The sequence below is a fragment of the Coniophora puteana genome (genome assembly GCF_000271625.1).
Source record: "Coniophora puteana RWD-64-598 SS2 unplaced genomic scaffold CONPUscaffold_1, whole genome shotgun sequence".
NCBI lineage: Eukaryota > Fungi > Basidiomycota > Agaricomycetes > Boletales > Coniophoraceae > Coniophora > Coniophora puteana.
Window position 1 is genome coordinate 3,609,281 of NW_006913053.1, and position 12,255 is coordinate 3,621,535.

General features: G+C 52.2%; 4 protein-coding genes across 4 annotated transcripts; 2 read left to right on the forward strand and 2 right to left on the reverse strand.

Moving 5' to 3' along the window:
- Positions 1–250: 250 nt before the first annotated feature.
- CONPUDRAFT_141398 (uncharacterized protein) lies at positions 251–1,810 on the reverse strand. Its single transcript, XM_007765551.1, has 3 exons — positions 1,730–1,810; positions 1,091–1,671; positions 251–1,038 (listed from the first exon to the last, which is right to left on the reverse strand). Exons 2-3 carry the CDS (start codon positions 1,179–1,181, stop codon positions 284–286), a joined length of 846 nt encoding a protein of 281 aa, XP_007763741.1. The 5' UTR covers positions 1,182–1,671; positions 1,730–1,810; the 3' UTR covers positions 251–283.
- A 211-nt stretch (positions 1,811–2,021) lies between these two features.
- On the forward strand, positions 2,022–4,365 carry CONPUDRAFT_161762 (CDF-like metal transporter). The gene is made up of 14 exons (XM_007765552.1): positions 2,022–2,203; positions 2,262–2,447; positions 2,504–2,581; positions 2,636–2,693; positions 2,746–2,922; positions 2,972–2,978; positions 3,025–3,137; positions 3,204–3,311; positions 3,360–3,398; positions 3,451–3,476; positions 3,536–3,697; positions 3,758–3,766; positions 3,828–3,980; positions 4,036–4,365. The coding sequence occupies exons 1-14, from the start codon at positions 2,150–2,152 to the stop codon at positions 4,054–4,056; spliced, it is 1,191 nt and encodes a 396-aa protein (XP_007763742.1). The 5' UTR covers positions 2,022–2,149; the 3' UTR covers positions 4,057–4,365.
- Positions 4,366–4,812: 447 nt separating this feature from the next.
- CONPUDRAFT_116276 (Pkinase-domain-containing protein) lies at positions 4,813–7,694 on the forward strand. Its single transcript, XM_007765553.1, has 13 exons — positions 4,813–5,006; positions 5,061–5,112; positions 5,177–5,207; positions 5,336–5,464; positions 5,549–5,596; positions 5,655–5,685; positions 5,736–5,844; positions 5,905–6,146; positions 6,209–6,313; positions 6,364–6,515; positions 6,574–6,887; positions 6,941–7,119; positions 7,173–7,694. The coding sequence occupies exons 1-13, from the start codon at positions 5,004–5,006 to the stop codon at positions 7,320–7,322; spliced, it is 1,545 nt and encodes a 514-aa protein (XP_007763743.1). The 5' UTR covers positions 4,813–5,003; the 3' UTR covers positions 7,323–7,694.
- Positions 7,695–8,624: 930 nt separating this feature from the next.
- Positions 8,625–11,307, reverse strand: CONPUDRAFT_45196 (Adaptor protein complex AP-3 delta subunit; the record flags this gene model as incomplete). The annotated part of the gene is made up of 8 exons (XM_007764312.1): positions 8,625–9,372; positions 9,426–9,889; positions 9,943–10,088; positions 10,144–10,357; positions 10,407–10,546; positions 10,605–10,839; positions 10,902–11,063; positions 11,152–11,307. 8 exons carry the CDS (start codon positions 11,305–11,307, stop codon positions 8,625–8,627), a joined length of 2,265 nt encoding a protein of 754 aa, XP_007762502.1.
- Between the last annotated feature and the right edge of the window lie 948 nt (positions 11,308–12,255).

Consider the following 12,255-nt stretch of genomic DNA (forward strand, 5'->3'; position numbering starts at 1 on the left):
AGAATTCCGCGGGATATGTGGTAGGGACGCAACTCTGGGCACCACGTAGACTGTTGTCTGGTGAGGCTGCCCTCCATTTCACTGTCAGCATAACGCATGGCTTCACGTCGAGGGAGATAGACGTGAGTTCGAAGCGGTTCGAAGCGACGCTCACACGCGGCGGTGCCTGCAGGATATTCAGGATACCAGTGATCTAACTCTCGTATTATGATACAGGTATAATATTCATGCATACAGTCAAATAACATAGATCTAGAAGCCATCTCATCAGCGGCTCAGCATCTCAGCATCCTTCATCGCCGTCAGCAAATGCATCTGATTCCTCTTCGATATCGGGAATCGGCGCCAATGGTTTATAATCCTTTGGCGGCGGCGCACCAGACGAATACTCCGCACTTGCATCATCGAGCTTGGTAGGGATTCCTGATATCGCAGGGCCATACCCAAGTCCCTGCTCCGTAAAAGCATGCAGCGGCGAGGGTGATTGCACAGGTGACATGGACGACCGATGCTCGGGGGTGTTTGGTGGTGCACGAGGGGCGGTGAAGACGTCAATCTCAGAATCAAGGTCCATGGAGGTGCGAGGGGCGTTCTGAGCATTACTTGCATTCGTTCGAACTGCACCAAAAGAGCCCAGCCCAGGGATCGTCGAGGTCAGACCACCTGTGAGACCGCTCGCAGTGCCCGTAGCGCCCGAAACCACGCCGGGAATGGCGGATGTCACCCCGTTGGCTACGCCGCCAACCACTGGCACTCCCCCGACGACTCCGCCTACTGTACCCGTAACACCCGAGACTGTGCCCGTAACTCCTGAGGCGTTGGGTGATTTGAGAGATTGGATAACCTGCTGGATGGCGCTCTGCATGGCCGGAGAGGCGGTGTCGATGAGCGCAGCAGGGTTGGTCGCGTCATACAGGCCAAGGCCGGTTAGGAGAGGCACGAGTGGAGGGAGAAGGCCGCCGAGCAGGTCGCCGAGTGTCTGAACGGCATCAGCGCCCCGCGAGTCATGAGTTGGTGTATCTGGCGCTGATATAGGTACTGAAACGGCGTGGTGAGCTTGTTTATTCCTGAAGAAGCATGACACCCGTACCTCGTGCAGCCCGAACAGGAGTAGCGCGAGTCGGGGAGAGCTGAGTGGCAGCCAAGGTTGCCGCAATGATGGATGACGAACGAACGCGCATTGCGGTATAGTATTGAGGATAACGGGGTCAACAATCAGGGTGCACGAGTGTGCAGGAGAGGAAAGGTGTGTTGGGAGCATCATTAACGGACAAGCCATTTTATACATGCATCTTGGTTTCGACCGATGCAGTCTGAGCTCTGTGTGGACCTGCGCATGAGGGACGTGGGTGAGGTATGCTGGAGCACATTGTCGTCACAACCGGTTTGAAACCAAACTCGCAAGAACACCATCGTGATTGATGACGATACTTGGTCAACCATCGTCTGATATTGGGGGAAGTTTTGGTGGTATACGAGTTGGATCACGAAAGCCTACTAGTGCGACTCCGAAACTCCATTTCATACATCTCTTCCCCCGCAAAGCCGCGTCTCCTGTTCGGTGTTCTCGTGTTTGCAGAAAGTGTAGCAGCCTCCCACATCTCCCGAACCATATGCATGATAGAGACTCCAAGACAGGACGAGAGAAGGCACCATCCTAGCATTAGAAATCTGATTGAGATTTGCGTCAGCCATGTTAATGATTAGTTGTCGTAGTGGGTTGACATACATGAGAAGGGCGAGGATGAAGAAGAGAGGGACGAGTCCCGACGTGCTCCCATGGTCAACCATGGATGCGGCTGAGCCTGACGCTGTGGGGGTGAAGAGGAAAGGTTGTTGGATCGGCCGACTGCCGGCGGCGGGTGCCGTGCCGGATTGCCAAGACTCTGTCTGATAAGATTTCTTGACAAAGAAAGCTTACGCTTTTCGGAGTCGAGGGCGCGGTCGCAGTAGTTCGCAGCTCGGCCTCCAGATGACAGCTGTACAAGGTCTGTGCACTTCGTTTTCTCCCCACCCCACAGCGCGAGGCTCCCGCGTCTTGCCTTCTTGCCGTTCCCCATCCTCATATCACTGCGGCTTCTTCAAAAACCCACCCGCGCTGGCTTGAAAGTCTACTTCCTTAGGTTTCAGGACCCATTGGCAGCTCAGGATGTCAATTACCACCATTGAACCGACTGCCACCACTTCCGCTACCGAACCTCGGGTGAGCACTACGTCCTAAGCTTTCCTTCGATGTCCTTATCGTCACGACAAATATCCAGCTGCTTTACCCTCCAGGAGGCCGCAAGGACATCGAGTCTTCCCCGCAAGCTTCCGTGCATTCGCATGAAGACCCATACCAGTTCAGGGGTGGACTCAAATCCGATCACGAACTTTCGGAGCTCCGCCAGCGCCATGGTGGCAGGACTGGAAAACGCATCGAAGGTTTTCATCGCAAGCAGAATGCTGTGGGTTAAACTATCATTATCCTGTTGGCATCCTCTGAATTACATGTCTGGCATAGCTGATAGAGTCGCTGCTAAAGCCCATGGCTCAGCACACCTCGGAAGCCGAAGACGACGAGGAGAGTGCTCGCTTGCCTGTAAGCTTCTTCGAACCCATCTTCGCATCGTTTTCGTACTCAACCATTCTGCAGGTGAAGATTGCTATCTATGCCAGTCTCGTGGCCAACTTTGCCTTATGCGTTCTCCAGTGTAAGACCTTTTCCTTATCGTCGTCTGGTCCCTGTTCACTCCGCCCTTGCAGTATATGCAGCTGTCTCGGCCATCTCTCTGTCTCTCATCGCTACTTCCATTGACGCTGTATTTGACTTCGGGAGTAACGTGTGGCTCTACCTCATTCACAAACAAGCCGAACGCATGGACGTCAACAAGTGGCCCGTCGGTGGTGCTCGTCTCGAAACTATTGGTAACATCGTCTATGGTGAATGTTCATCTACCCTTGGCGTTACGAAACGCTGACGTTACTTAAGGCTCTCTGTAAATTGATCCATGACATATCCTGAATGAAGCTAACATGGCTCAGGATGTCTGCGGTCAACTTGGTCGTCGTCGTGGAGTCCGTGAGATCGATTATTTCCAAAGACGAGGACAAGGAGTTCCACTTGGCGTCCATCCTCGCGGTCGCAGTTGCCCTAGGTATGTACCTACTGCGAATATAACCTTCTATCCGTCTACGAATCTCAGCTGATGATACACGTATAGCCGTCAAAGGCGGACTGTTTGCATACTGCACTGCGATCCGGAAGAAGTCCAGTCAGGTGCACATTCTTTGGGAGGATCACAGGAACGATGTGTTCGTAAACGGTTTTGGTGCGCTATTTGGAACGTCTCACACGGCATGGTGCTGATGCATTGTAGGTCTTCTTATGTCTGCAGGTGGAAGTAGGCTTATGTGGTGTACGCCTCTTCTCTTTCTGAAGTAATGTTATCCTAACGTATTGATGCCCAGGGCTCGACCCGGTTGGCGCTATTGTCGTACGCACCATATCTCTCTCATCTTAGTTGTGGAAGTGTTCTCACCTTCGTGTGTGTAGATTGGCTTGGGCGTCATTGTTGCTTGGCTCAAGACTATTTACGAGCAATTCGAGCTTCTCGCTGGCAAGTCGGCGCCCTACGACTTCTTGCAGCTTATCATCTATAAGGCAATGACGTTTAGCGAGGACATTCAGCAGATTGATACTGTGCGAGCATACCATGTTAGTCAAATTTGTTCACTACTCGGCGCTGCGAGAACTCACCATTACTATTTCACACAGAGCGGACCTGTGCGTGGAACAATCTCTTGGTCATGCTCGAGCAAGCTAATGTCGACTCGCGCATATACAGAACTACTTTGTAGAGGTTGACATTGTCATGGACGCTTCAACGCCTTTATGGAAGGCACACGATATCAGCCAGCAGCTCCAGGACAAAATTGAAATTCTGCCAAACGTCGAGCGGGCGTTTGTGCATGTTGATCATGAGACCACGCATGCACCTGTGAGCTTCTTTCGATCGTTAGCCCGCTATGATGACGCTAATGATGGGGCTACAGGAACACCGGAAAAACCTGTAGCTGGCAGGCAATCGCTGACATGCAAAGGAGAATGCCGAACACGATCAACACACGGTCGAACCGTCCACTTTGGAAGCTCAGAGTTTCATGGATCATTATGCGTTAAGAACAAGCTTGATACCAGGATATGTGTTTGGTCATGCATTGTGGTGACGATTGGTCTATGTCAGTAGATGTGCCGTTTGAAGAAGATTTAGATTAGTTCGGTCCGATGACCCCAATGTGCTCGATATCGACTCGTGTTCTTTTTTGATCGTAGCGATTTGGACGTTTACTTGTGAATAAGAACTTGTTGGAAATTCAAAAGCCCTGACGGCGAGGAACAACGAGGTGGAAGAACGACGTCATGCAAGTAGGTGGCAGAAGCAACCTTGGAACAAACCGGGTAGCAACTGGAGTCGCAGTGAAATGATCCGGGGGTGAGAGGGGTGAGTCCAAGGAAAGCCTGGACGAGTCTATGGATGTGTCTACTAGCTACATGTTCATGTCCACCATCGTCAGTTGACGGACGGCCGGCACTCGAGACTGGCCTGACATGTATAGTTACTGACCCAGCGATCACACTAGTCAAGAGGCATCTTTATAGATCTACATATCAAAGATTGTTATTGCGTCACAGGGGAAAGAGCCGGCCTTATAATTACAAACTTTGATAATGTGTGATTACGCACTCAAGCAGCGCGGACAGACAAATAAGGAAGTGAACCAAACCAAAGCTGTATTCCTCCGTCTAGCGTCTCGCCCAATCGCTGCCTCATCGTCTGCCCTCCGTCTACCCGCCTGCAAGCGCAGTATACCACTCACGACCCCCCTGCACGGAAACGACTCTAGCGAGGATCCATACCACGATACCATCACGTCATATAACCAAGCACGGGCGGCTAAAGTGTCTCACCTGAATATTTGAATAGCGACATCACGACCTTTGAAATTATTATATCACTACAATGGTGCGTCTGCTCACCGGAAAAGTGCCCTCGATGTACATGCTCAGCCCACGAAAGGACGCAAGGCAGCAAGATCCAGAGGAGTACTATGTCAAGCAGGACAGGATAGGTGGGTGCTCAGTGCCTTTCTCGGACTCTCGACACGGATCAGGGCTGAGCAGTGTTTGCTATAGGCAAGGGCTCGTTCGGGGAGGTGTACAAGGGGTGCGTTCTCGCTAGCATCTTTCGCATCGCGCTGCTCATGCCTTTGATCTTTCAATTTCCCCATGGTTTATGCTACCGGAATCTGCTGCGGTCCGTCCACTCGGTCAAATCTGCGGGTGTCAATTCAGCTATGACAAGCGGACACAGAAGACAGTAGCCATTAAGATTATTGATTTAGAGAGCGCGGAGGACGAGATTGAGGACATCCAGCAGGAGATCCAGATACTTTCGCAGATGGATTCCCCACACGTCACCAAGTCGGTCTTCCCTTTGCTGCTTGTCTCTACCTTCAAGGAGCGCGTCTGTGACGCATTACTGACGTGCATCAAATTTCAAAATAGATACCATGGATCATTCCTGAAAGGATCAAACTTATGGATTGTCATGGAGTGAGTCTGCTGCTATCTCTTGACCGTGGGTACCGGCTAACTGAGCGTTGTGATTAAGATATTGCTCGGGAGGTTCTTGTTCCGATCTTGTCAGTACTTCAATGCTTTACTCCGACGAAGTTCTAACAGTCACCTGTAGATGAAACCGGGTGTGTTCCGGGAAGAATACATCGCTATCATCGTTCGTGAGCTGCTCAAGGGTCTGGAATACCTCCATTCAGAGGGCAAACTGCACCGAGACATCAAAGGTGCGCACCGCTGCACCTGATCCTCGCGCATCGTCATATAACATATGCACCTCTGGCTAGCTGCAAACATATTGCTATCCGCAACTGGTGATGTCAAGCTCGCTGACTTTGGTGTTTCGGGGCAATTGTCGGGAACGCTATCGGCGAAGAAGAACACTTTTGTTGGGACTCCGTACTGGATGTCACCGGAGGTGATCAAGCAGAGTGGATACGACCATAAGGCAGACATTTGGAGTCTAGGAATCACCGCGATCGAACTTGCCAAAGGGGAGCCTCCATATGCCGAGCTGCACCCCATGAAGGTGAGCATACACGCGCTTCGTTGACGACTTACCCAATTGCTGAGTGTTTTTTTGGTGACAAGGTTCTGTTTTTAATTCCCAAAAACCCACCCCCACTACTAGACAGTCATTTCTCCAAGCCTTTCCGAGACTTTGTTGCCTACTGCCTCCAGCGAGACCCACGAGATGTTTGTATTGTTCCTTGCTTGGCAGTTGATCTCGCTAAACCCCTTCACAGCGTCCGACTGCACGAGAACTTCTTAAGCACAAGTTTGTTCGGCTGGCAAAGAAGACGTCCTACCTGACCGAGCTGATAGAGCGACACGAACGTTGGAGAGCAGAGGGCGGCGAGCGGTTAGAGGAGGAGGAGCAGGCTGCTTCTGATGAGCAGTATGTCTACCACCTTGTCCAGGCGTATCGTGCACTGATAAATCTCTGCTTTCTCAAGAGGCGATGCCGAGGATCCTGAAGATCTTTGGGATTTCGGCACTGTGCGACATGCCGGGCGGACGGGTACCGTCGGGCGTAATTCGAACTTTGCTTCTATCAAAGTATCGGGTCCACCATTGACATGGGAGATGAAGGATGGCGGAAGAGGGACGAGTCGATCGGGTGGTTCTGTCGAGTCTTTGGCCAGTAATTCAACCGCGACCAAGCAGCGCCCTGGTTCGATAGTGAACGTGAAGACGGAGTTACCTCCAATCCCTGGATCAGGCACGTCACCGGGCACGCCGCGATCCAATGGTAATGAAGTACATACAGGTTAGTCGACGATTTGCAGCATGAAGCTGCATGAATACTGAACCACGCTGCAGGCGTGATAGGTGGGGGTGTACAGAACTTTAGGAATGCGACACGCGAGCCCTCAGACGAGGATGATTACGATGACGAGTACGAAGATACATATGGTCGTGCTCGGGGGCCGCCTCCTTCAGGGGATGAGCTGCCAGATACGACCATGCTCGACTCTGTCATTTTACCTGCGATTGCCTCCGTAAGCGGGTCTTATCCCATCTTTGTTAGTCATTGGCTGACATGTTCACATAGCTATTCCCTCGCGTCTCGACACAAGAGGCTCGTGTCGCTCTGAGTGCATTGCAGCGAGCATTCACAGACGCAGAGCGTATCATTCCTGGTGTCACTATGGAACTCGTGAACGAGATCGTGGACTCTGTCGAACGTGTCGAGGATTCTTGAACTGCAACGGCGGCAATCTTTCTTGCTTATTCATTTCATATTTCACTCATGTATTCCTCGTCTCCACACATATATATCCGCGGACAGCCGTCTAGTTCTCAAGTATTCCATCCACTCAATAGTCACGGCACCCCGTGCCGCGCCGTCGCTCTTCAAGCCCTCTCAAACTAGCCGTGTCTGTCCTCAATCTGTCTTTTCTTCCTTCCCGGATCACATCTGCTTGTTTGGCTTTTGGTTGTTGACACTCACTTTTTTGAGCTAATATCACGCATTTTCCTTTTATTACCCTAATATTTTTTCAATGTTCATTGCATTGTTCACCGTCACGTTTTCTTCGCAAGTTTGCAGTTACATCCCGGTGTATCTCATTCCCTTGCACTGCGATGTCATCGTGATTTTGGGGTAGCAAACTGTATCATTACACATATACGACACACTTGATGGCGATAACATCAAATCTAGACAAAATCTAAAGGCATAGCATGAGCATGAAGGACGAGATAGTGCTCGCTTTGCACCATTCGCGGTGCTAATGCCTTTGTGCTAGGAGCTAACACCGACATATAAATGGTTTACTAAATGTCGACACTGCACAATATGTTTACATGCTCATTGAGATTACGAAAACGTAGGAGTGAACAAGCGCGCGACCAGGCGGCTATATCAGCCGCAGGCAGAGACCGATCATAGGCCGTGTAAAAAGTTGGAAGAGTCCATCATGAGGCAATCTCATCAGCGACCTTCTCGCTCTCCTTGACTGTCCGTTTTTTCTTGCCTCCCGATGTTCCCTCTTTCTTCTTCTTCTTGGCCTTGGTGACCTTGATCGGCTCCGGCGTCGCAGGTGCCGCGTCGTCCGACACATCGTACTCCTGGAACGAAGGCAGCGAGCGTGGCGACTGCGTGCCCGATCCCGGTATAGGCGAGTGTGCCTGCAGCCTACTCTGCAGCATTGAAGCGACGGATGGCGATGGCGAAGCTGAGCGCACGGCTGCGATAGCGGCTGCAGTGGCTGAAGCAATGGCGCCCTTGGGCATTTCTCCCGTCTTCTCGACGATAAATCGGGGGATGCCGTTGTCCGACGAGCCCTTGAGCAATGGTAGGCGCGGGCCGGGCGGTGGACGCGCTTCGGGGGCGAAAGCAGGCATGTCGTCGAGGTGGACGATCGGGATCGCGTCGATGTCATCGACGCTAACAGCATGCTTACGCTGCCGGTCGTCCATGATGTAGTATGGGTCATCGCGCTGTTTTTCTAGTCGTTCGGCTTTCCTCTGTGATGAATTCAGACGCAGGTCGGGATTACTTTCAATCTTCATAATCACTCACCCGCTCGCGCTCAGCTTTCTCCTCGGGCGTCTCATCAGGCGCCGGAGCAAGCGTGTCCCCATACCCATAATCATTCCTTTCCTCCTTTCGCTTCTTGCTTCCCTTCTTTACCTTCCCAGGCCCGTCCTTCTCCCGTTCCTTGCCCTTCTTGCCCTTCTTTTTCCGATCGACAACCTCCTCGTCTGCCTCGAGCCTAACAACAGGCTTCTCCTCCATCTCAGGCACGATCCATGCGTCAAGATTGAGTCCCTCGGGCACTGGCACGCTCGCCTGCGCCGCAGGGGCTACCGGGTGCAGCTCATGCGAGCTGAAGAGTGGCGATATGAGGTACAAGCTCTTCGGGAACGTAGGTTCGACGGCCACGCCCGCCATGGTGTCAAAGCCGTCTGCGAACGCGTTCTCAGTCGTAGGGTCCAACACGTGCTTTGGCTGGTGTGCGGCGAGGTCGTGCTTGACGAAGGTAAACAGCTGGATAACGTTTGCGGCGCGCTCTTGGACCTCGATGTGTGGACTCGTCACGAGCGGGGAGAGGCCCTCGATAATTGTGTCGACTGAGTTCTTCAGTTGGGGAAGCAAGCCTTCTGACCACTCTTGTGCACAGTCTGCGGCCCATTGTCCGAAGGTTTTCAACACTGCCTGGATGTACACTGCGATAGTCTCCGCGTCCAAAACGGCGATTTCGGGCTTGAGCAAGTACGGTAGAAGATCTTCTGGCGAAGTGAGCTCCCTATGCATTGTGAGTCTGAGTTCAGCTAAGCAAGGTGGTGGGATGAGACTCACGAGCAGAACTCCCCACATATCCACGCAGCCGCCCACAGAATCTCCGCACATCCTCCTGGCTCACTCGCATTCGCAAAGAACGTATCATCGCTTAACACGCGAACCATCAGCTGCACAGCATACCGGCGCGCCGCGCGCACACGGCCAACGACATCGACGAGCTGGTCTCTGATCAATGGGCCAACATTTACGTTGGAGATGTACGCGAGGTCGACGAGCACGGACAAGTACCACTCGAAGTCGACGACGTGCTCGTATGTGTCCTGTGCACAGATGGACACGATGTGTTGCGCGAGCACAATGCGATATGCGCTAGATTGCTGCGAAGGAGCGGTAGGCTTGTTCTGTGCTGGTGCGACAAGCTGTTGCGAGAGCGACTCGACGGCGGAGGGCATAGACGTGTCGGGCTTTGCTAGATGCGAGAGCAATTGCTGAATGATGGATTGTAGGTTGTCTCTTGTGGCCTTTAGAAGTACGGATTAACTACGGTCTTCAAATCGGGTGTCCTGAGACGCACCAAAGCCGAGACAAGGTCGAGCGCCCGCATGCGTATGCTCATGTCTTCGTCATCCACACTACTCAAGATCGTCTTCTGGTACTCTGCAACGAGATGCGGATGTGACGGAACGATCTTCACCATGGCCAGCAGCGCGATGTACTTCACTGCGAGGTCAAACCTCAATTAGCTGTCGCAGTCCGCACATTGCTCCTAGCTTACGGTTCTGGTCTGGATCCTCGAGGAAGGCTGCCAGCTTCGATACGCACGTTTGCGCGAGAGAGTAACCGGAGGTACCGGTCAGCATGCCGCCGACGATGCAGGTGTGTACACATTCGTAGAGAAGGGAAATAGCTGAGGTTGACGCGATGAGATCGGTTATTGGTGGCTGGAGCTTCTTGACGAGACGCGGTTCGTGGGGCATGAGGGAGCCAAACTATTGGAATACGTCAGTTTGAAATGACAACAAGGGTAGCCTCACTTACAAGTTTCACGATCTTGATTAACATCCAGTTATTGGACGATGTCGTGAGCAAGTGGAAGAGGTGAGGTGCTAAGGGGAGGTAGTCTGCCGGGTTCTTTCTTGCAAGCTCACAAAGGACATTGACAGCTGCTCCGACGACGCCTAGAGACATAGATTAACAATGAACGTAGCATTCTTAGAAGTTATGGAGGAAGCTCACCAGAGTCAGCATCGTCGAGCTTCTCTTGCAGTCGTGTGATACCATGCGGTATAGCATCCGGATACTTCTCAAATACGCGATAGAGAGCGAGTATGGCACGTTTACGGATGTGGGGGCGCGAATGGTTGAGCATGGCAATGAGCTCGCTGCTGAGATCACGACCGAGATCGTACGTCACAATGTGTGAGAGGCCATTCAACGTCACGGCGACATCGGCAGGTGCAGAGCTAAGGTCCTGGGGACGGCGACCATGTCAGACTGATGAGCAGGACGGCTGGAGAGATGGTGTGGGCGCACCTTCTTGAGAAGGTTGGTAGTGAGCATGAGGACATCGGTGTCCTCGTTGAAGGACTGCGCCGCAGCGAGGTAGCCGACGCTCTTGAGGTGTATCCGAGGCGAGGACATGACCTCGACGATGTGGAATGCTGCCCAGCTCATATCATAGCCAAGCATGTCGAGCTATGCGACGAGAAGTGTTAGCAAGCATATGAGATAGGCTAGTTATCATGTTTAGGGGAGCAGGGATAATGATGTAGTTTGGACGCACGTATGCGAGTTTCATGATGGCTGCAGCTTTGAGCTCCATGTCCTTGCTCCTGGTCTCCTTGCGTATCTCATCTATTGCCTGGGCGATGAACTTGGCCTCGTCGTTCTTGTTGGCGCGCAGCCCGCGGATGAGATCTTGGAGAGTGCGTTCCCACATGGCGCGTACGTGCGCGTCGTCAGCCTGCTCTAGACGAATGGCAAATATGGAGTGTAGTCAAGGCCAAGCGCAGGGATGGCTGGCGCGTCAAAGGGATGTCGCTATGTTCGTCAGAGGCGAGGAGAGTGCAAGGGGCGGGCGTGAGTGACGGTATTGCCTGACATGTTCACGGGCGGAGGGTCCGAACGGCAAACGCCACTTACCCATCTACCTCATCCCGAAGCCTTTGCAGATCTCTCACCTCAGCTTCATCATTTCTCAACTGCTTTTCTGCGAGCTACTAACTGCGATTACAAACATGAACATATGCGCCTAGCAAGCTCTTGCCTACATGCCCAAGCTTAAGCTTATTAAGCTTGGAGAAAAAGACTTGGAAAAAGATATCGTAGATGTGCCATGGGCGCAGACAAGATCTACAGAACTCGGACGCGCGTCACCTGGCCCCTGCGCTAGCTTTGAGGCATTTATTGCCCAGCCGAGAGCTCAAGTGCTCAAGCTTTATCTTATCCTGAGTCATCGTGGCTCTTAAAGCATCAATAAATTCATATGGCCGCATCTTCTTGGGTAAGTACTGATTGGTTTATGACTATAAACCCGGACAGTGCCTGAGTTCGTTGGTAACGCCTGTCTGAGAACCACATGATGCTTTGACGGTAAAAGAATGCAACGTGTGTAGCGATATTGCCTCGAGGCCATCAAGCCGTTCTGATGCACCTGGCAAACAGGTTGTTCACGTTCTTGTACTTCGCTTCGCTCGTGAAAGCAATATTCATTAACACCTTTCTATTGGCTTACTACTTCCGTTCCTCGGACCGAACAACTCAGGGGATTTCCAAATGCCCCGATTATACCGAAGCTGGCAGACGACTCCTAAATTGACCATTCAGACCTCTCTCCTGTACATCTATACATGTGCTAGTGGTCTCCATCTATTCGCAACGTCCAGTG

Coding starts and splice junctions, on each gene's coding strand:
- CONPUDRAFT_141398 (XM_007765551.1), bottom strand. CDS start 1,181: ATGCGCGTTCGTTCGTCATCCATCATTGCGGCAACCTTGGCTGCCACT. Junction 1,039..1,090: donor TCCTGTTCGGGCTGCACGAG/GTACGGGTGTCA, acceptor ACGCCGTTTCAG/TACCTATATCAGCGCCAGAT.
- CONPUDRAFT_161762 (XM_007765552.1), top strand. CDS start 2,150: ATGTCAATTACCACCATTGAACCGACTGCCACCACTTCCGCTACCGAA. Junction 2,204..2,261: donor CTTCCGCTACCGAACCTCGG/GTGAGCACTACG, acceptor ACAAATATCCAG/CTGCTTTACCCTCCAGGAGG. Junction 3,399..3,450: donor TGGAAGTAGGCTTATGTGGT/GTACGCCTCTTC, acceptor ATTGATGCCCAG/GGCTCGACCCGGTTGGCGCT.
- CONPUDRAFT_116276 (XM_007765553.1), top strand. Junction 5,686..5,735: donor GAGGTTCTTGTTCCGATCTT/GTCAGTACTTCA, acceptor AGTCACCTGTAG/ATGAAACCGGGTGTGTTCCG. Junction 7,120..7,172: donor TTTTACCTGCGATTGCCTCC/GTAAGCGGGTCT, acceptor ATGTTCACATAG/CTATTCCCTCGCGTCTCGAC.